Source organism: Microtus pennsylvanicus, chromosome 3 (genome assembly GCF_037038515.1).
Source record: "Microtus pennsylvanicus isolate mMicPen1 chromosome 3, mMicPen1.hap1, whole genome shotgun sequence".
Lineage (NCBI taxonomy): Eukaryota > Metazoa > Chordata > Mammalia > Rodentia > Cricetidae > Microtus > Microtus pennsylvanicus.
The window spans coordinates 32,361,458-32,384,090 of NC_134581.1; the positions used below are offsets into that span (position 1 = coordinate 32,361,458).

The 22,633-nt window shown below is 49.4% G+C and overlaps 1 protein-coding gene across 1 annotated transcript in view; it reads right to left on the reverse strand.

The window, feature by feature from the left end:
* Adamts7 (ADAM metallopeptidase with thrombospondin type 1 motif 7) overlaps positions 1-16,964 on the reverse strand; it is a 45,451-nt gene extending 28,487 nt beyond the window's left edge. Inside the window, exons 1-7 of the mRNA XM_075965013.1 lie at positions 16,679-16,964; positions 6,834-7,189; positions 5,034-5,199; positions 4,423-4,601; positions 2,527-2,610; positions 2,137-2,261; positions 1,036-1,185 (exon numbers count right to left, since the gene is read on the reverse strand). Coding sequence (XP_075821128.1) covers positions 1,036-1,185; positions 2,137-2,261; positions 2,527-2,610; positions 4,423-4,601; positions 5,034-5,199; positions 6,834-7,189; positions 16,679-16,748 — 1,130 coding nt within the window. The 5' untranslated portion in view covers positions 16,749-16,964. The remainder of the gene's footprint in view (positions 1-1,035; positions 1,186-2,136; positions 2,262-2,526; positions 2,611-4,422; positions 4,602-5,033; positions 5,200-6,833; positions 7,190-16,678) is intronic.
* Positions 16,965-22,633: the final 5,669 nt, after the last annotated feature.

A 22,633-nucleotide genomic window follows, 5' to 3' on the forward strand; every position in this document is an offset into this window, starting at 1 on the left:
GAACAACAGTGTGTTCCCTGGGTTTTCCCTCTACGTGTACCAGGCTGGGCCTGAAATGACTTTCTGAGACCCTCAGAACCCCATCCTTGCTCCCAGAGCAAGCCAAAAACGGCAATCCAGGAGATACAGATGGGAGTCTATTGTGGCCCTGCATCCTCCCTGACCCCAAGATGACTTCCGGCTGTGAACTTGAGTTAAGATATTTGTGCTACCACCTCCCAGGAAGGTCTCAAGAAACCATCCCTAGGAAGGGACCAAGAAAACATTCCTGAGCACCAGCTGGGAACCAGGAACTGTGCCAACTACTAACTCACTTAGCCCTCATCACCCCAGAGAGCCTCAGAGAGGCCAAGGAACTAACCAGCGTAACACAGCCAAGAAAGAAGGACTGGGGCCACCAGCACAGGCATGGCCGTCACGCAGCCCAGATCCTCTTACTTATAGAGCTCTCTGGGAACCTGCCATGAAGCCGATTCACAAGCTAACCAACCCTAGCACAGGCATGGCTGTCACGCAGCCCAGATCCTCTTACTTATAGAGCTCTCTGGGAACCTGCCATGAAGCTGATTCACAAGCTAACCAACCCTAGCACAGGCGGCAAAAGGTCCAGGCCACGCTACACGGGAGTCACAGACAGGTGACATTACTACATCCAGCCCCCTCTGTCTATGGGGACACACGGAAGCCCAGAAAGGACATGGCATGGAAGCAGAGTGATAAGAATCAAAGATGCCAGCACCAAGGGCAATAACGGAGGTGGCCAAGGCTCCGTACCCTGACCAGCCATCCTCACTCCTCTCCCATGACACACTGCAGCTGGGTCTCAGTGATGCTCCAGCATGCCTCTCTCCTGCTTACGGAAGGGCAGTCTTGTTGAGGAAAACAGGGACAGTGCCGGGGCTTTGTGGTTAAGACTGCCATCACAGACACTATTGTTCCCTAGGGTTTTGTGACCCATGATCCTTCCTGGCTGGTGCCCAAAAGTAGAAAGGTAAAGTTGCCACTCCTAACTGGCAGTGGGGACAGTTGAGTTACCTGTGTCCTAGCTCGTGGGCCACGGTGAAGGCCAGGGGCAGGCCAGTGTCCTCACTGACACTACAGCTGAGATAAGGATGGCACATGCCAGCCACGTGAGACAGGCCCAGGGTTTCACAGGGGTGGTTCATGGCTGCACACAAATCCTTCCTGCAAAGAAAGAGTTGATCACAGGCTGGCTTAGTCTACTGCCAAGAGGGCGGGGCAACCCCGGGCCACCCCAGGTCTGGGGAGAGAGGGTGTCACTTCTCATCACTCTGACGTTGGACCCACAATGGCCATGTTAGAAGCAGGTACTTTGCTCACACACAACCTTTCCAACACACTGGGACCTGGAAAGGATGTGTATCTAGAACTAACTACATTGGTACCACTCCAGCTACTGGAGCCCAGTAGAGGAACGGTAACTCCAGGTGGAATACACAGCACAGGCTCTGAGCCAAAGAGATAGCTCGTACGGGCACTTGTGGCCACCCTGATGTCCTGCCTTAGGTCCCTGGAATCTACATCATGGAAGGTGAGAAACAACGGCTACAAGTTGCCCTCTGAATTCTACATACATGTGCCGTGGCATGCATGTGCACAAACATGCATACACACACAAATAAATAAATTTTAAAAGTTGGGAAAAATAAAATAAAATAGAGCCCCAGAATGTAGGAGAGAGGGAGGGAACTGCGATTGAAAGCAAGCAGCGTAAGAGTGACTTTGAAAGCCAGTGCTCTGTAAATGGACCCTTGGCCACCAACTTACACAACAGAATAACACTACACACGCACTCTACACATACCGTACACACCACACATACTCCACACACACAAACGCACACACACATATATATCACATACATGCAGCATATACACACATACCATACACCATTCACACACATGCACACACACACACACACACACGCACATGCATGTAGAACTGATGCGTCCTGAACACATCTGTCCACTTCCTACCTGTGTTATCTAAATTTCACTGGGCAAGGCATTACTATGGGGAGTTTGGGTGGCTACAAGGTGTCTCTGTATAGATTATGACAATAACACGAGATTCCTCAACCCTAAGGCCCTCCACCCTTCCTGGTTTGGTAGGTACCTGGTGAGCAGGATGGCAGTATCATGGTGCTGCGGGTGAGCGTCCCCCTTCGTGTTGATGCTCTTCTGCCATTTGCAGAAGCTCCTCAGAGTGTTGTCTGCATGGTGCGTGATCTTTAAGTCCTTCTGGAGACAGAAAGAGTGGTGGCTCATGCCTCATACTGAGCTCTGAGGGACAAGCCCAACTGGCCTCCACACCAAGACAGGAGTCAGAGATCTAAGGGGCAGAGCAACGAGGGTCCCCAGCCTCTGTGACCTGAGAAAAAGTGTCTCAAGGGCCAGAGGTGTCAGGTTACTATCAAGGTCAAGGAGGCCTATGCTTGTCCTTCCATGTAGGGCAGGAGAGCTCAGACCATTGCTGGGGACAGCTTAGGACTATATAACTTCTCACCTCCTCATCTTCCAGCAGGATGAGGCGCACGATGGTGATATGAATGGGGTTCCCAATGCTGGGGTCGTGAAACAGGCCAGCCACCTATGCAAAAGGGTGCGAGAGGGGAATCAGACCACAACCAGGATAGGATATGGAACCCAGTACCCACCCCAGCCACCCAGGAAGCATGCACATCTGATCACACACAAGATCGCTCTCAGGGGCACACCAACAGCTCACATTACTGCAGTTATATATACATATGTGCCTACCCGTCTCCATACCTGCACATCTCCACACCTGCTCATCCCCACACCTGCACATCTCCACACCTGCACATCTCCACACCTAAACGTCTCCACACCTGCACGTCTCCACACCTAAACGTCTCCACACATGCCCGTCTCCACACCTGCCTGACTCCACACCTGCACATCTCCACACCTGCACGTCTCCACACCTGCACATCTCCACACCTGCACGTCTCCACACCTGCACGTCTCCACACATGCCCTTCTCCACACCTGCCCGACTCCACACCTGCACATTTCCACACATGCCCGTCTCCACACATGCCCTTCTCCATACCTGCACATCTCCACACATGCCCTTCTCCACACCTGCCCAACTCCACACCTGCACATCTCCACACCTGCACGTCTCCACACCTGCCCGACTCCACACATGCCCTTCTCCACACCTGCCCAACTCCACACCTGCACATCTCCACACCTGCACGTCTCCACACCTGCCCGACTCCACACCTGCACATCTCCACACCTGCCCGACTCCACACCTGCATGTCTCCACACCTGCCCGACTCCACACCTGCATGTCTCCACACCTGCACATCTATACACCTGAACTTCTCCACCCCTGCACTCACACCGCCCCCACCCAGCAGTGACAGATCAGTGGCCACCTCCCTGGGCAGACCAGGTTCAGCAAATGAGGCTTGAATGAGGCCCCTGAAGCAAAAGGCCTCAGAAGCCTTTGATCCCTAAAGAACAAGGAGCTGATGACGGTACCCAAATCAGGAAAGGTTACCTCAGAACTACACTCGCTCACGAGGATTCACACAGTGGGACTGTGATGTTAGCAGGTGGACACCAGCCATGCCTGCAGCCCCTTCTTTTGAGCCCTGACTTCACAGCCATATATCCTAGCTGACCTCAGAGGCACTTCCTCTATGGTGGCAGCAAGCAAACCCTGGCCTTGGGGACAGACAGAGCTGTATGGAGATCTTTTCTCCTGGGAAGCCACAAGGATCAGCCTGGTAGCCCCTCAAGGAGAGATCTAGGAAGGAGGTTCTGACTCTATGGTCCCCACAGGAGTGGATAGATCAGCCACAGTGCCCACCGGGTGGCCCTTTGGAGACCCTAGACTGCCTTGCCTACCTGTCTCGCCTCACTTTGACTTGCTAAGCCCATGCACCCCAAAGTCTCTGTCATCTCAACTGTCAGGTGGAGTCAAGAGCAGTTTGTCCAGCCTACGAGGTGTTCCTACCCTCCGCAGCTCACAGAGCTGCCCAAGGTCACCAGTTAAGCTAAGACACTCTAAAACTAAGCAGACAGTCCCATCCCTAAGGCATGAATATGTCTTGGGTGGAGCTATTCTGGTGAGGTGTGTCTGTCCCCAGCACTTAGCACAGATCCTGACATAAAGCAGGAACGGGTTTGTCCTGGGCAGAGCATGTAAACCAACCAGACCATGTGCTCTTGGGCAGGCACAGGGCTGCGGTGGCCCAGTCTTCTCTCTAGTCTTGGAGCCTGGAAACCTCCTTCACGCTTGGAACCTGATCCAATATCTAGAAGCCAGCTTGTCAGCATTCCTACCCATATCTACTTCTGTGTCCCAATTCAATGCCCCCTCCTTTGCCACCCCCCTCCCTTGTAGCAACTATAGCGACCTCACCATGTTCATGATCGTCAGCACATAGCTCTCCACTTGCGGTTGCCCATGGTATTCTACCATCTTTGCATCCGCCACCACCAGGGTCTCCACCCACTTCTCTTTGCTGATTGATCGCTGCTGCCTCCTCTTCTGCCGCCGCTGTTCCCAACGCTCTCGCCGATGCTCCAGCTCTGGGGACACTGATGGGCAGAGATGAAGTGGGTGAGATCCCCCAGGTACTGAGCTAGAAGGCCCTAATAACACAGGTTAGTTAGTCTAGAGTAGAAGCAGGAAAGAGGGGCAGGAGGCTCCTCACCAGTATCCCTGCTGGGATTGGCTATGGACAGCCCAGCCAGCTGAGGAGGAATGATTGATGGAGTCAGAAACACCCTAAGCAATATGTAGAGAGAGCGGAGGAAGAGGAGGTGAGTAGCAACAGGAAGGACACTCCAGGGGACCTGTCAAGCCCATACCACAAGTCAATGAGACATCCAAGGCTCATAGAATGTCGGTTTGAATGCTACATGCCTCTAGCCCAAGGAATCTGGCCATGAGGGTATTAAGAGAGGCTTCTAGAAAGGACGTGTATCTGAAGATCATCCCTAGCCACAGCTCCATAGGGAGGTACATACCTTGTACTCCACAGGTGCCTGGAGCCCTTGAGTGATCCTGCTGGCCCCGCTGTTCAGGGACTTGGTGCTTGTATACCACGTGAGGCTGGGCATGTCCAGTCTGAGCTGGAACTCCAGGCAGAGGCTCAATGAAGTAGTCCTCATTGGAGAGCTGGAACACACCTCTCTGGGGAAGACGCACCAGGGTCACAGGAGGGCTGGTACCTGGTTGCCTTTCCACAGACTCCAGAGGCCTGCCCTACTCAGCTGGGCCCCACCTCCCCAATCTGAACCCACCACAGCCACACAGGGCGGCTCCCTCCTGCTGGTCTATTGCTAATTCTTTCCTCGCCATTCTACACAGCCAAAGACTTCAAAGCAAAGCTCTGGCCCTTACTAAAAGTCTCTTGAAACATCTCCAAGGATTCTGCTTCACCACCATTAGAAGGGAGAAAGAGATCTGCATCAGAATCTGACAAGATGACGTCTTACACAGTCCCAGACAGCCCTCCTGAGTCGGGTGGCCCGTGGCCAGGCCCTCGGGATGCTTTGCATCTCCTTTGCCAGCCAGTTTTCTCCAGCCACCATGCCCCCTCCCAGCTGGCCATTGCTTCTCATCAACCTCTTCAGTCTCCCTGAGGCGATGAATCACTCCAAAGGCAGCTCTGTCATACCCAAGTCACCCAGTTGCCATGACCACCAAGATATCCTGCTTCATGGGTTCATAGCTGGCCAGAGAAGTAAAGCTGGCAAGAGCGCTTTGGGTACATCTGCCTGGCATAGAGTTCAGAGAATAGAGGGTTACGGGAAGCATCCAGGCAGCCCACCATCTCTGGAGCAAGCGTGGGACTCCAAGAGAGAAGGTGTCACCTCCTTAAGACGTTCCCACTAGCACCAATTAGACCCCTTGGGTCACACAGAGTACTAGAAAGTACATCTGCTTTAGGGACTAGAGATGGGGTTTTGAATCAACCTCCCTGAATGATTGGGATTTAGTGACCAGCACAAGGTCCTCTCAGAGCCTGTTTCTTAATTTATAGAATGGGAAAGTGATCTCTGCTCAGCCTCCATGCAGGCTCAATGAGAGGAACTACACCTGAGAAGCAGGCATGGGCTCCTAAAGCAGAATACATTACTGCACAGAGAGGGCTCTCAGGCCTAGGCAGCCCAATAGTGCATGCCACTTGTTGCTGGTCCCATAGTTTTCACCTGAGCCATTCTGCCCGAGAGCCCTTTGAAAGCCGTGGAAGACTGTGTGTGCACACCTGCACTCCTGCTAGACACACTAGGGCGCTTGAAGTTACAAAAAGCAGATGAACACTGCCTGGAGTGGAAGCTGCTTTAGCCCCTGGTAGTGGAATCTCACAGGCAATTAGGGCTGTAGCAGCGGCAAAACTGTCTTAGAGGCTGACAAAGGGAGAAGAGAGGGATTGCAGGAGACCTCTGGTCTGGGCTCCAAGTAAAGGCAAGGGGTACCTAAGTGAGTCTTCAGACCCCCCCCCCAAGAAGTAAGCACCCAGTGTTTACTTGACCTCTGCAATCTGTCTTCCATATGGGGGTCTCTGGGTAGCTTCTATCCTACCCAGGACATTTTCAGAAGTTCAAGAAGTGGGTCCAAACCTTGGCAAAAACCAAGGCCAACAGGTATCTGACTCACTTCAAGCTTTCTGCCCTTCAGAACAAGAAGGTCTGCACTGTCATTTCTGTCTCCTTCATGAACACAGAAGCTAGCAAAGGAAAGATATGTTGACCGAAGCCACCAGGCAGAGTCAATGTCACGCCAATCCCGGGCCTTCCCCACAGGCATCCCAGAGAACTCACTAGGCCATCACAGGCGCTGATGGCTGCAAAGCCACCTTCCAGCTCAGGGTCCTGCACATCACCAAGCAAGTGGCAGGTGGGGGCACGGGTTCTGATGTGCATATGGCCTAGGCTGCTGCGACGCCGGATCTCGCTCACAAAGCCGGGTGCCAGGAGATAAGGGTTGGTGGTCAAGTTGAAGAGCAGCTCCCGCCCTTGGTACTGCAGCTGATAGAAAGCAGACGAGGCCTGGGTGGCAGACACATCTCGCTTACGCAGCACCCGTGGCCAGAGCTCATAGGACAGAAAGGAGCCCCCAGCATCCACTCGTACGGGGTGCACAATATCCAAAGCCGACCGGCCCTCGGTTATGAGACCTGCAGAGAGAAAGCAACATTCAGGTCCGAAGCAGACTCAAAGTTCTAGAACAGTGGTTCTCAGCCTTCCTAATGCTGCAACCCTTGAATACAGGTCCTCATGTGGTGGTGACCCCCAACCACAAAATTATTTTCATTGCTACTTCGTAACTGTAATTTTGCTGCTGTTATGAATCATAATGTAAGTATCTATGTTTCTCAACGGTCTTAGGCAACCCCTGTCTTCAACCCCAAAGGAGCTGTAACTCACAGACTGAGAACCACTATATTAGATGATCACCAGAGACTAGAGAAGGGGGCAGCTAAGAAATGGCAGCTGGGGTCAAAATGCTTAGACTTAAATCCCTACCACGGCTAAACCTGATGAGGCAGGCTTGTAGTCCCAGCATTGAGGGGTTTCAGGAGACTGAGACCACATAGGAAATAGGAGGGCAGTCCCCACTACACAACAGCACCCTGTCTCAGAAGAGCAAAACCAAACCCCTTTCCATGCTTTTTACCAGCTTTGCTATTTCATCACCCAGTTCCTCAGTTTCCCCACCTGAATTCTTACAGTAACTTTTTATTTTCTGTTTTGTTTTGGAGACAGAGTTTCTTTGTGTAACAGTCCTGGTTGTTCTGAAACTCAGTTTGTAGACGAAGCTGGCCTTGAACTCACAGAGATCTAACTGTCTCTGCCTCACGAGTGCTAGGATTAAAGGCATGCACCACTACTGCCCAGCTTCCTGTGGTAATCCATCTCTCTCCCTGCTTACACCTCGGGAGCACTCTGTCAACTCATTTTCAATACAGCAACCAGAAGGACTCATGATCTCACTCCGCTCTTGTTACCGTGGCTACTCCCGTCTCACTTAAAACAAAATATAACGTTACCGCTGTGGCGCACAAGGCCCTCATCAAGGAGACCTTCTTCAACCACTCCTTGCTTCCCTCTACTGAACTGCCCAGTCCCTTGATGTCCCTCAGCAGGCCAGATGTGTCCCCACCTCAGGATTTTGTTTGTTCTCTGTGTCTGAATAGTCTTCCTTCTGCCTTCTACCATCATTTTTCACCTCTGCTCTGAAGTACTGTATTGATGTGTAAGTCCTCTCTGTGTGCTGTGATTACCATTAATGAATAAAGAAACTGCTTTGGACCTATAGCAGGGCAGAACTTAGGTAGGCAGGGAAAACTAAACTGAATGCTGGGGGAAGGAAGGCGGAGTCAGGGACAACTCATGGAGCCACCACCAGAGACAGACATGCTGCAACCTTGCTGGTAGGCCACGAGCCTCATGGTAAAATATAAAATAATGGAGATGGGTTAATTCTAGATGTAAGAGCTAGATAGCAACATGCTTAACTAATTGGCCAGGCAGTGATTTAATTAATACAGTTTCTGTGTGGTTATTTCAGGAGTCTGGGCATCCGGGAAACGAACAAGCAGCCTCCTTACAACACTGTGTTGTCAGAATAGTAACTGCCAAACCTGGTCTTCGTTAGCCCAACAGTCTTCACCAAGACTCACACCATTTTGAGTACAAATGTCAAGATAGACTGACTCTACCTCCTGTTTATACAAGTGAGCAATTGCTGTTGCCAGCACAGCTTGAGGACTAGCTGATAACTAACTTATTTGTGCCAATAAAGAAAGAAGCACGTGACTATACCAAAATGATGCCAGAAACAGCAGACCTGGGAGCTTGTCAGATCAGGTGGATCCTTCTCACTGGAACTTTAAAGGAGCCCTAAGACTAAGATGTAGTAGGCACACTGACCAACCACCACGTAGGTCATGAGCCTAGGAAAACTGCCATGATGAAGGATCTTCACCTGTCCTGGGGCTTCAGTTCAAAAAGTTTGTTTGTTGTCTGTTTGTTTTCTATCAGGGACATATGGCACATTCAAACTGACACTCAAAACCGCTGCCACCTTGACCTGCATTTCCTAACTCTGAGGTCTGAACAGCTCTGTGGCTAGTAGTCTTGCCGTTCATGAAACTTACCTGGTCCTGCTTTAAAGGCGGCTGCCTCTTTAAGGTATTCTATGACATGTATACATTTTTGTGTGAAGTACAATGTGCCAGCAGAGAGTTAATATGGTAGTTGAGATGAGAATAGGGCCTGGGAGGAATGGCTCCATTGGTAAAGTGTTTACCGTGCAAGCAAGAGGACCCAAGTTCAATTTCCAAAACTAAGATTTAAAAAAACCAAGTGTGGTTGCATGTCCTTGTAATCCCAGAACTGCAGGCAGACAGGCAAACAGGCTTCCTGACCTAGCCTAATCATGAGGTCCACGCCAACAACAAGAGACCCCACCTCAAAGGAGGTGGACAGCAATCCTTAAGATGACACCCGAGGTTGTCCTCTGACCTCTGGTCATGTACATACATCACACACACACACACACACACACACACCCCTACATATTTTTAAAGAAATAACAAGAATAAAATAACCTGTTTCTTGCAGGCTGGAGAGAAGGCTAAGTTGGTAAGGAAACCACTGCACAAAAGTGTCAACTTCGGTTTGGATCCCCAGAACCCACATATGAAGGTGGGTGCAGTAGCAGACACCCGTAACCCCAACTCTGAGGAAAGGGGTATGAAGACAGGTCCCTGAAAGTCACTGACCAGCCAGACTAGGTGTATCAATGAGCTTTAAGTTCAGTGAAAATCTCACTCAGTCTTTTAGGGTGGAAAGCAACCGAAGAAAGACAATATCTACCTGTGACCTCCACATGCACAAATACACAGACAACCATACACACATACATTAACAAGTACATGTCCACCCCACATAGAGCAAACCTGTTTGCTGATGACCATGAATACCAAGGGAAATATGGAACACTCGGTGGATTACGGCCAAGAAAGTTGATGTCATCTCTTTCATTGTGTCTGTTTCTAACATGGTTCACACAAGACAGCCTCCTTCAAGTCCTTGCTCAAACGTCTCTCTGTGAGGCCTCTCTTGGCCATTTTATTTTAATATTATGACTCACTGGGTTTCTCTGTCTGCCTTCCCTGCTTTATTTTCCCCACAGCAATGATACACCCCATCACTTAACATTTTTTTATCCGTCCTTTTGTTCTCTCTCTCCTTCCAATGTCATCACTTCTAGCAAAGTATGCATCTTTATATTGTTTGCTGAGGAATCTTTTTTTAAGGGCTAGAAGTGTTTGGAACTTCATTGTTTTTTAGGAAATATTTGTTGAATGAATGTGTAGAACAGAATAACAATAGAACTTACAGGGACTCTTCTGAGGGCTGAACGTACTGAACCACCCTACACACAGCAGTGTCTGACCCACTGGACTCAGCAGACATTGTTAGGATTGTTACCAGCCTCATGGATTAGAAAATGTGTCTTCAGCTGCCTGTGGGGTACACGAGTGTCTGCTGGCCTCCTGGGATGGGGAGGACGGCCACCTAGATGGGGCTATCTGGTGCCTTTCTACTCCTGTCTCAGTGGAACACCCTTGACTCTCTGTCTTGAAAAGAGTCCATGTCAAAAGACCTCACTCAGCTCAAGCCCTCGGGGTTTAAAAATATCTCTCTCTCTATCACTGTCCCCTTACATTGCCCAGAGAGAAAAAAGATTCTTCATATTGCTTATTAGCTTGTTTGTTTGTTTCTCAGGCATCCCTTCTCAGAAAAACATTTGTAAATGCCTAAGATACAAGGAAGACCAAGGAAGTCTACTGTAGGGAGGGAGACACAGCTATCAAAAGAACCTAGAAAGTAGAGCACAGAATTCCATGGTCATTTATTGGTTCATTAAGCAAGGTCTAACCATGGTGTTAGCAACTATAGTGACTTGAAGCAGCAATGAGCATCAAGGCTTATTTCAAAGCATCTGCATCAGTGAGACAAGAAACCGATTTGTGGAGCCGGGCAGTGGTGGTGCATGCCTTTAATCCCAGCACTCAGGAGGCAGAGGCAGGTGGATCTCTGTGAGTTTGAGGCCAGCCTGGTCTACAAGAGCTAGTTCCAGGACAGGCTCTAAAGCTACAGAGAAACCCTGTCTAGAAAAACCAAAAAAAAAAAAAAAAAAAAAAAGAAATCTATTTGTGAGACTGGAGAGAAGATTCTGCAGTTAAGAGCCTATACTGCTATTGCAGAGGACCTGGGTTCAGTTCCCAGAGCCCACATAGTAGCTCACAACTACCTGTAACTCCAGTTCCAGGGGATCCAACACCCTTTTCTGGCCTCCTCAACTCCTACACACGTGTAATACACATACATACACTTAATACATGCAAAATAAAATAAATCTTTTGTTGATGTTTTGTTTTGCCTTTTGAGACAGGGCTTCCTCTATGTAACAGCCCTGACTGTCCTGGAACTCACTTTGCAGACCAAATGGCCTCAAACTCAGAGATCCCCTTGTCTCTGCTTTCTAGGTGCTGGGATTAAAGGCATAAGCCACCACCACCCAACTAAACTACTGTGGAGCTGAGGAAGGTAGCCCAGTCAGTAAAGTGCCTGCCCTGCAAACATGAGTTCAACCCCCAGAACCCACATAAAAACCCAGGCCAGGTGATGCACACTTGTAATCCCAGCACTGGAGAGGTGGAAACAGGAGGATCCCTGGGTCTTGCTGGCCAGCCCACCTAGCTAAAGTAAATGATAAACAGTGTCTCAGTGGAGGTGAATGGCATTCCTAAAGATGACACCCAAGGCCTCCACACACATGTGCTAATATTGAGATCCACTGGTAATGTTCTTAATTAAATACTCATACTCCATAAGTTAAATGTGTTGGCCATATTCATAATTAAAGAAAGTGCCAAATATCACTTGATGTTATAAAATCTGTAGGTGTAATATTTTCCAATCCAGGTTCATAGCTTCCTGGGATTAGGGGTCCCTTGGGCTGAAGACTCTAGCCCTGACATACCAAGAACTTTCAGGTAAGGAAGCAAACAAGAGCTCAGAGCAGAAAAGTGGGCTAAAGCCGCACACTGAGAGCAAGAGAATTGAGACTTGACCCCATTTCCCAAATGGCTTCTCTTCAGTAACATCACTCTATGCTCTCAGTGATCTGCCTGTTCCTCCGCCATCACTATGGAGAAATTTGATTAGATAAGTCTCCTAGAAGTTAATAACTAGACTTCAGAAGAAAACTCGGTGGGCTGAGGAGACGGCTTGGATGGTAGACTGAGGAGGAGCATACGTAGGAAGCCCTGAGTGCAATCGCCAACTTTGCCAAAACCTTGTCCTGGTGGCGCACACAGATCCCAGCATTCAGGAAGGGGAGGGGCGAGGATCAGAAATCCAAGGTCATCCCTAAGTACTCGGGGAGCTTGAGGTCAGACTGGGTTATTTTAGACTCTCAAAACAACAACAAAAAACTCTCTTGTGCAAACCTGCCTACCTTGGTCCTCTGGGTCCTCTGCGCTTGTCCTCCGGCCCCTCCCCTCTATGAAGGGCCTAGACTCCAGGCACACCCAGAAAATTTACTGCTCTGATTCACCGAGGTTTCATCCAGTCCAGGTGCTACTCCTTAAATATCTGGCTGTTCACAGCAGTGACCTCACAGGCCCACAGAAATATTCTGGTTCAAGTATCCTGCAGAGAGATCCTGAGCTCTCTTTGCTGCCACCTGCCAAGTTGGAAGGCTACGCCTACTCAGAGGCTTGACTGTGGCCATGTTACAGAACCAGATCCTCCCTCCATCTGTTGCCAGAACTCACGCAGCGTGCCCCTCACATGCCAATGGTGTGCCTCTGCTCAAGACCCTGCCCTGCCAGCAAGTGGCTTCTCAGAGTCATGGGACAAGTGAGCTGGGAAAGATTGTGTAGCAGCTCTGAGCAAGGCTTTCCAATCAATGAACTTCAGGGGGTGGGGAGCAAGTGCAAAGAGTTCCCAGACTTCCTGGACAAGACTTTCTTAAAAACAAATTCCCAGGCCCCATCCCAGACACACTGAATCAGCATCTCCAAGAAAGAGGATGAGGAAGCTTCATTTTTTTTAGCAAGATCCTCAGGGAACTGGACTTTGAAGGAAGTGTAGAAATCTCCCACTGAGAGTGATCTTGGCTAACTGACCATCAGCAGTACCTACAGAGCTTTGAAAAGCTATAGGCACCTGGGACCTAGCCCACTGACTGCTATTCTGTAGGTCTTGGGCTCTGGGGTCCTAAGATGCATATGCTATGGCTTCATACCTTCCCAGGGATTCTCGCTGGGTCGTTGTAGGAGCTGGCATGCTTACAACCTTGGCATCCTAATAAAGGTATTTGAGACTACTATCTCCTGACCATAAACTGCAGGCCTGTTTCTATTTATCGGCACAGATATTGAAAAAAGAGTTAAGTCAATTTCCAGTGTTTAAGAATTATATGATCCAACCCTGTCTCGAAAAACCAAAAAAAAAAAAAAAAAAAAAAAAAAAAAAAAAAAAGAATTATATGATCCTTACACAAACGTTTCAATCCTAGCCTTCCTTGAAGTCTTGTCATCTACACATATCAGATCTAAATTCCTACCTATCAAAAGTGGCTGGAGGAAAGCAGCAAGTCCGTCTTAGAGGGCTCGTGTTCCCCATCTGTCACTGTCCCCATGACTGACTATTGTTCCCAACACTCAGGCTGAGTATAGATAGGCTGCTGGTTTGCATCGTGTGTGTATTTTCCTTCATTCAGTAAAAAACTTCATCTCTAACCAAACTGGGAAAAACAATAAACAGGCTGAGAACAAACTGTTTATAAACAAATATATCTCTACATCTCTCCACCAGCCTTGTTTGTGCATTTCTCTTATGAAATGCTGGGTTCACAATGCCTGGTGTAGCCACAGTGCCCTCGGCTAACTGTTTGGAATCATTTGGTGATCCAAAACCCAGGGAAGCCGGGCGGTGGTGGCACACGCCTTTAATCCCAGCACTCGGGAGGCAGAGGCAGGCGGATCTCTGTGAGTTCGAGACCAGCCTGGTCTACAAGAGCTAGTTCCAGGACAGGCTCCAAAACCACAGAGAAACCCTGTCTCGAAAACCAAAAAGAAAACAAAAACAAAAACCCAGGGAAATGCAAAAAGCACTACCCTACCCTCAAAATAGAGAGGTTGGCACAAGGCATTCACAGTCCCACCTCCATTCTATGGGCACACCTACCCTGACACAGTATAGAGAACGTCCAAGCATGGGAAGGAGATGCCCCTTGCATATACTGGGATTGGTTGTGATAAAGAAATCTTCGTCAGAGACTGCTATCGAAAACCTCGGGTCCTCAAGCATGCTCAGCATGCATCTTATGAACTGAGCCATCTCCCCAGCCTTAAACAGTATCAAAAGATAAGCATGGTGAATGAAAAGATAAGTAGTTTTCAGTAATGCCAACCGGAAGACCCTGGTAGCTTCCAGGGTCTTTTGGTGGCTGAAACCATCAGCACCTAGTGGCAATAAACGATAATTCAGGTTCAAATGCACTCACCGACCTGGACCTACACTGGAGCAGAGCATCAGAGCTGAAATTCCCTTGGAATAGCAGCTGGCACCAGCCAGCAGGATGCCAGTGGCTCGTGGCCAAGTGTCCTGCCAGGTCAGAAGGTCTGTCTCATTAGGACTAAGCACCTGCCACACCACACACACTCCTGTGATTAAAAACTCTTCATATCACTGGTAGGTGACAGCTCTCACTTCAGAGTCTCTCTGCCAGAGAAATGCCAACCTTGTGCTAACCCTCACCTCCCTATCAAGAACCTAAATTACGATCCAGCCCTCCAAATGACCTGCAGCACAGCCAGCTCATATAGATAGGGCTCACACAGCAATGCAGAGGGAAATACAGCCTGGCAACCCTGGGGTCCATGAGAAAAAAATAATAGTACGCATTTTTCTAAAAGTGAGCCTAGGACATGCTCTTTGAGGTACCATTCAGTGGCAAGAATTCAGATTTAGAAAGAAAAAAAAAGACAAAAATGTTCACAGACAGAGTCAGAAATCCTGAGAGCGGAAACAGGAGGGTCCCACACTGCCTATCTAGAGGGATTCCAGAGGCACACTCTGCCTTGGTGGTGTCCCCAGTTTAGTAAAGGGAGGGTGGATGGCCTGCTGGTACCCCAGGCAACAAGTCCAAATAGCAAGTCATCAAAGCCTCACAGAATCCTATGGAGTTTGTCTAGCAGAGTAATAAAAATAATGACAATACAGCACTTACTGCCAGTAATAAGCAACTGATTTTCAGTATTTCCATACTCATAAAAATCCTTAAAGGCGCACCTCTCCCCGACCACACACACTTCCCAAGGGTCCAGGCACAGGGCCTGTTTCTGCTCTCTCTTTCCACTGCGCTCACCAGCAGATCACACTAGTCTTTGAACCTGTTTTCTCATAGACGAGGAGTCGGCTTCCTTTCAGGTTTAATAAGAGATGATGGAAAAGAAGAATGAGTAAGGCTAGGTCCTAGTAGGTGCTCACTAAATGTCTTTATACACACACACACACACACACACACACACACACACGCACCCTACACACCCTGCCTGCTCTCCTCAGCCATTCTGTTCAGTGGTTTAAATGTTACTGACATTCGTGACCACAGCTACAGTATCTTCACTAGGAAGGCAAGTAGCCTAATCCCGCCCTGGGCAGATTTTCCTCGAAGTCACTCCTGCGCGCTCCATATTGGTCCAACCCACCCAGGGTTCTTCCATCCTTCCAGTCCATCCTTGCCGGCAATATCCTTGAATCCCTTACCTGCAGATATATTTCCTAATACCTGACCAGTCCCCAGTCGACTTGGAGTTTTCTTAATAAATAAATAAATAAATAAATAAATAAATAAATAAATAAATAGCCTGGGGTCTCCCACATCCCTGACTCTCATATTCCCAGGCGGGCAGCTCCGGACTCTCCAGAAGCGTGCTACGACGCAGGTCGCCGCCAAACAAGAACCTGGACGCTAGCCAGAGGCTCGTCTGAGGCCGGCCGGTCGGGCGGGGCTGGGAGAGTTAACCCAGGGCGGAGGAAGAAGCTCCGGCTCCCCATTCTCCTCCTAGTGCCTTCAACACTTGGGGGAGGGGGAGGCAGGAAATGCAAGGGCGGCGGAGGCTAGGACCCCTGCGCCTCCAAGTTGGGAGGCGCAGCGGCGCACCCCAGTAAACCTGCGACCTGGCGTGATCCCCGACAGCGTCCCGGCCAGCTTGCTTTCCAGAAGAGTCACCCAAAGGAGAGGGCGAGAAGCAAAGTCCCTCAGGATCCGTCCAGTCCCGTCAGATGAGCGCTCTCTACGGAGAGGTGCGCGCAGCAACGCTGCATGCGCGGCTGGGCAGCGGGAGTCCAACGAGTGCAAGCTCACTCCAGGGGAAAGTCCCGGACACAACTGAGTCGAGTTCTGAGGGATGGCTCCCCGGTGGGTACAGCTTCGCTCACGTGTCTACCCGACCCTGGCCCGTTCCTAACCCCAGGTGGAACCCGTCTCGCGCAGGGTGGCAGGGTGCACAGAGTAGCGGCTGGGGATGTGGGGAGGGTGACAGGGTCAGGCGGGTCCCAGAGGCTCAGCCACCCACCTGATGCAGGTCCCGGGACGTCGGACACCAGAGCGCACAGGATCAAGAGGAGACTCGTACCACGGTACATGGCCAGAGTTGGATGGCCGCCGGACGACCCCTAGCTCACGCCTTCGTCTGTCGCGTTTGCGTCCCAGCCGGGGCCGGGGTCCCACTCAGGATATGCCCGGCCGCATGCAGCTTCCAAGGTCCAGGTCCCAACTCTGGCCGGCGGGCAGCTGCACTCGCTCCTCCGGCAACAAAGACTGCTAGGACCGCCCCCTCGGCCAGCTGCCCAGGCAAAGAAAGAGAGCGAGAAGTGGAGAAAGAAAGAAAGAAAAGGAAGGAGGGAGGGGGAGCAGGGCGCCCACCCCCGCCCCGCCCGTCAAGCTCCTACCCCCGCCCCCGCCGACCTCGCCCCGCCCCCGCCGGGCCTCTGAGCCCTGCGGGCGGGCCACCTCTTGCAAGGCCGAGCTGGGGACCGCGCCCACCAACTTAGGCTCCCGACCTCCCACAGGGCTGCAGGCGTCCCCTGGTGGTGGAGCGAGCCCAGGCTGCTTGTACCCTCTGAGGTCCCCGAGAGAATCTGGAGTTACTGAGGTTTCTGCCTTGTCACTAATCTGTGCTTCAGGAGACGGTCTTGGGTGTGCTTCCCAGGATAAGCAGGCCTTCTGAAAAGAGAACCTGGAAACCTCCCAAGGGATCAAGATTGCACAGCGAGGAAGCAGGGCCTGGGGGTTCTAGATTTGGGTCCAAAGTCGACTCAAGAGAGAAGCCTAGGCCCTCCTAGGCCCTCCTAGACCGGACAACAGTTTCCCACTCAAGGTCTAGAGTCCTCTGATGCCTTGTCTCCAGACGCTTTCCCATGTCTGTTCCCCTAGAATCAGCACGGAGTTCAGCCAATAGCCTGAAGACTCTAGTGGGCCAAGATAGTACCCCCAGACTTTCAGAAGGGGCCCTAGGAGCCGGGAGGCCAGCCAGCCCTACCTCATATCCCAAAAACCAGACCATCTCAAATGCCTGCCTTCTGTCTTTGGTGGTCCCCACCGTGGCTCTGGCTCCTGCATCCCTCTTAGCCTATATACTTCCAGGAGCGACTCGGGAGAACACACCACACACACACACACACACACACACACACACACACACACACACACACACATACCTTTACTTTACTGCCTTCACTGTGCCTGGTTCTTCCCTGAGAGTGATGGACTTGTGTGGTCCTATTCTCCCTTGGCCACTTTGTGTAGCCCACCACAGTACACAAAGGTCGGCGCAGCTGCAGCTCCTTGGTTCTGCTTCTCCCTTGGTCACTCTTTGGGTAGCCCACCACAGCACACAAGGGTCCACACAGCTCATTTGCAGTCTCTCACATGCCTAAGAGCTCACGTCTATCTCTCCACACAGCAGCTCTCTTGACCCCCAGGGGGCCTGTGTAGTACCATCCACAGTCATATTCAGTGACTGCTTCAGTTCCTCCAGGTCTTGGGACCACAAGAGGCAGTGCCATCCTTTAGGGCTGAACTCCGCAGAAGAGAATCCTGCTGTTCTTTAACCTTCTGCACTGTTTTTTGTTTTGTTTTCCCCTCTAGCCCCTTGTCGTCTTCCTTCTCCCTCCCCTCTGGCCTCTTCTGGCTCCACCTTTCATCTCTCTTGCCACCTCTGACATCTGCCAGTTTTGTTCTTCAGTGGCAAAACAACTAAGGCTACTCCATCTTCCTGAACACCTCCCACCCTGTTCAAAGGTGCCTATAACTGCCATTCAATGGCTTTCTCTTCCTCAGGACATGTAGACACTTTGCAGTGTTGGAAGACAGCGATTTCCCTGAGCCTCTGTGACCCTCTCCCTCCTTCTTCCCCAAGGGATTCAGTCCAGAAATCCTCCTCTGTCCGTGGTTTCCAAGAGCTCCCGCCTCTCAGTCTAAAACACTCTGCTCCTGATAAAGACACTGACGTGCCCCTCTGTGGACAGGTATCCCCTGTAGCTCCTACCTGCTTGTCCGCCCTCTTCTCAAGCTTCTCCAGAGGGGTCGTTTATATTTGTTCTCCTCATGGTCGATCCCTACACAAGCGTCAATGCTAGAGATCTCTACTTTGGTAAGCCACTACATCCTGGACATGCCCTTTCCTTAGGAAGCTGTTGACGCCAGCTAGTGAGCGCTAGGTTTCACTGCAGGACCAGGGGATGTAGCTGTGAAAAATGGAGGCGTCTAGGGCTCTGAAGAAGGCCACACCGACAAGCACATAGGGAAATATAGAATCCGCCCCTGAGAAGCACATTGAAGAGAATACACCGTGTGAAAGCAGAGGTCTGTTATTTTCTACGAGTCGGTCGTGGAAAGCTGTCAGGACAACATATCCATTCGATCTGCGTATCACAGTGACTAGACAGAGCCACCTGCATGAGAGGAAAAAGATGGGCACCAACTTGTCAAACCTTTGGGCCTAGCTTTTATGTCATCTTTTCCTGAAAGTTTTTAGAACCCCTTTTAGGGCTCCAGGATACCTTATCATGGCACCAATCACACTAACCTGCCACCACCTGGTAGGGACCTGCCAGTCCCACCACTGAGCGCTTAAGGCTGACTTTACTACTTGTTCTTTGTGATCCTTGCACCGACATAGCAGAGCCTTTCCTGGCCAACATAACCTGCCTCCCTTATTTCTTTGGACAGCCTTCAAGGCCAATAACATATTAGAGGATTGGAGGAAATGCCGCATTGAAGTTTGTGTCTGTTGTCTTTGTTTGTTTCATTCTTATTTTATGTGTCTGGGTGTTTTGTCTGCATGTATGTCTACGCATTAATGGGGTACCTGGTGCCCACAGACGCCAGAGAGAGTCAGATCCCCTGGAACTAGAGTTATAGGTGGTTATGAGCCATCATGTGGGTACTGGGAATTGAACCTGATACCTCTGAAAGAGCAGCCCGTGGTCTTAACCATTGAACCATCTCTCCAGCCCCCTAAAGTTTGTATTTCTTTTCAAAGTCCTTGGATGTCAATAGTACCCTCCTGTTTCCCTCTGTGTCCCAGCTCCTAGACTGTTCTCAGTCCATATCTTGCTGAGTGCCTTCATTGTAAACCTCCTTGGGAACTACACTGGGCACAATGGAATGCAAAAGAATGAGAAGTCTGAGTCATGCCCTAATGACGAGTGATAATCCAACCGGAAAAGCAAGCTGAGCCAACACCTCCAGGTGTTGGAGGGCAAAGTGGATATCAGAACAAAGCAAGAGACTTGATCATCTAACATGCTCGATGCATTGTTCAGACTCCATGTATCTATTTAGTAAATTTCCCTTTAATTCTTTCTAGTTTAATTTATTTTTTGTTGTTATTCTGTGTATGTTGTGTATCTACAGGCTTGGGCATTTGAACACTTAGTCCCCAGTTGGTAGCACTGTTTTGGGAAGGTTAGGCAGTGTGGCCTTACTGGAGGAAGCACATCCCTGGGGACTAAGTGTTCATAGTCTAAGGGTTCATAATCTCCCCCCACTCCCCGTTTGCTAATACTCCCACGCTCTCCGTCTTCCCCTGCCCTCCTTCAGTTCATGATTGCGGTTGAGGATGTGATCTCTCAGCTTCCTGCTGCAGGTGGGTACCGCATGCTGCTGCAGCATGTCAAAGTCAAGTCGGAGGACGATTTCTGTGGATTGGTATTCTCCTTCACTGTGGGTTCTGAGAACAGATCTTGGGATTTTGGGCTTGTGCGACAAGTGTTTAACCAGCTGAACCATCTCCCCAACCCCTGCTTCAAGTCTTAAAGGGGGTGGTTTTGTTTGTTCTCTTAAATGATTGGTGTGTTGGCTAGCCCAATGCCTTTAAAACGGCTTGGTATTGCTAAAGCATTATCAATGATTGATCAAGTTGCAAAAGAAACCTATTTATCCTGCTTCTGTACAGAAATTTGTATATTGCTAGATTGTTATAAGGTAGAAAATTACAGTGGAGCACTATGTATTTAAAATTATGCATCAGTAAACTGAATGGGATGGCACATGCTTGTGCGGTGGTTTGAATGAGCTCATCCCCCCGTTCAGGCATTTTGAGAGTTCAACCCCATTTGGTGACGTTGTTTGGGAATGTTTATGAGTTATGGCTTTCCTGGAAGGGTTGTGTCCTTGGGGACAGACATTGCACTTAAACATGTGATTGCTCAGCTTCCTGCTTCTGCGTCACGTCTGCCACTTGCTGTTATGCTTCCCTGCCATGATGAACTTGATCCCTCTGGAGTCAAAGACCAGTTAAACTCTTCCTACTATAAGTTGTGTTCACAGCAGCGGAAAGTAACTAAATGGGAAGATACTACCAGAAAGAAGACTATTGCCGTGAAAAATCTGACCATGTTGCTTTTGGGAGAAATGTGGAAGACTTTGAAATCTCAGATTTAAAAGTGGTTGGATGCTAAAAGCAGAGTTCAAAGGGCTATTCAGAAGCTATTCCTGTGCTTTTGTGGCAAAGAATCTGAAAGCCTTCTGCCAATGTCTTGAGAACTTGCCTGGGATTAAGTTTAAAAGCAATGGACTAATTTCTTTGGAGGAAATTTGAAGGCTATATAATGTTGGGTCTATGTTGTGTTCTTTTAAATGATAATGTTTATGCAGATTTGCAATGAAAAAGAGCAATGGGGCAGAAAGAAATATAATTGTACAGTTTTGAAAGAAAAAGAACACTGGGAAGCTTAATGTTACAGCCAAGATACACGCTGGAAGAGGCTGTGGTTATTGAAAGGATTAGTGTCGTTAAGGAGCGGTCTGCTTTCCACTAAAACAAATGAAAGTATCCTCAGGGGGAAGATCCCACACAGCTAAGCTTCTGAAAAGTCTGGGGTGTTTTCTGCTTCTAGAAAACAGCTGAATAAGAAGAAGAAAAAAAAAACTGGTGTTAACGTGATCCAAAAGGGTCAGAGTTCACCCTATGCTTGCAACTGAGCTTGGCTTGGCTCACATGGTGCTGTCTTTAGAAACGTAAAGGACATAAGAGTGAAGGGGTTGTGGATTCTTCCTCTGTGGTTTTAGACCCTGCTGAGGCCAGACAGTGTGTGGTAGAGCCCTTCATGAGGGGTCTCAGAGGCCAGGAGGGGCAGAACCATCTAAGCCCTGGTACAGGGACATAGAGCTATATGATTGAGAGAGTTCCAGGCTCAGTTTTGGTCTTGCTTTGGTCAGTATTTCCTCATTATGCCCTGATTCCTTCCTTTTGGAAGGGTAATATACAGTTTTGCCACTGTTTGTTAGAGGTATGTAATTTGCTTTTTGATTTTACAAGGGGTTACAATTAAGAGATTGCTCTGAGTCTCAAATAAGACTTTGTACTTTTAAACGGGGTTTTAAAAAAATGTTGAAGACTATGAGAACTTTGTAGCTGAACTAAGTACATTTGCATTATGTAACCATGAGACCACAGGGCCAAGGAGTGGAATGTGGCGGATTGAATGAGAAATGTCCCCCATAGGCTCAGATATTTGAACACCTGTTTTCCGGTTGGTGGCCCTGTGTTGGTAGATTTAGGAGGTGTAGCTTGGAGAAAGCACGTCACTGGGGACATATGAGAGTATACAGCCTCACCCCAGTTCCAGTTCACTCTCTCTTCACTTCCTCATCATGCCATTGCTCACCGTTGCTGCTATGCCTCCCTGCCACGATGGACTCTTATCCCTCTGGAATCATAGCCGAAATAATTTCTCCCTTCTATAAGTTGTTTAGGTCACGGTGTTTTTATCATAGCAGCAGAAAAGTAACTGATACAGTCTGTAATGCCTGCACTTGGGAGACAGAAGCAGAAGAATTGGAAGTTCAAGGTCATCCTTGGATAGCTAGCTACACAGCAAGTTCTAGGCTAACTTGAGATACAAGAGACCCTGCTCGGAAAAAAAAAAAAAAGACTGGCAAGATGACTCAGAGAATAAACTGTTTGCTGCACAAACATGAGGCCTAAGTTTGGATCCCTAACACACACATCAAGTCATGTGGT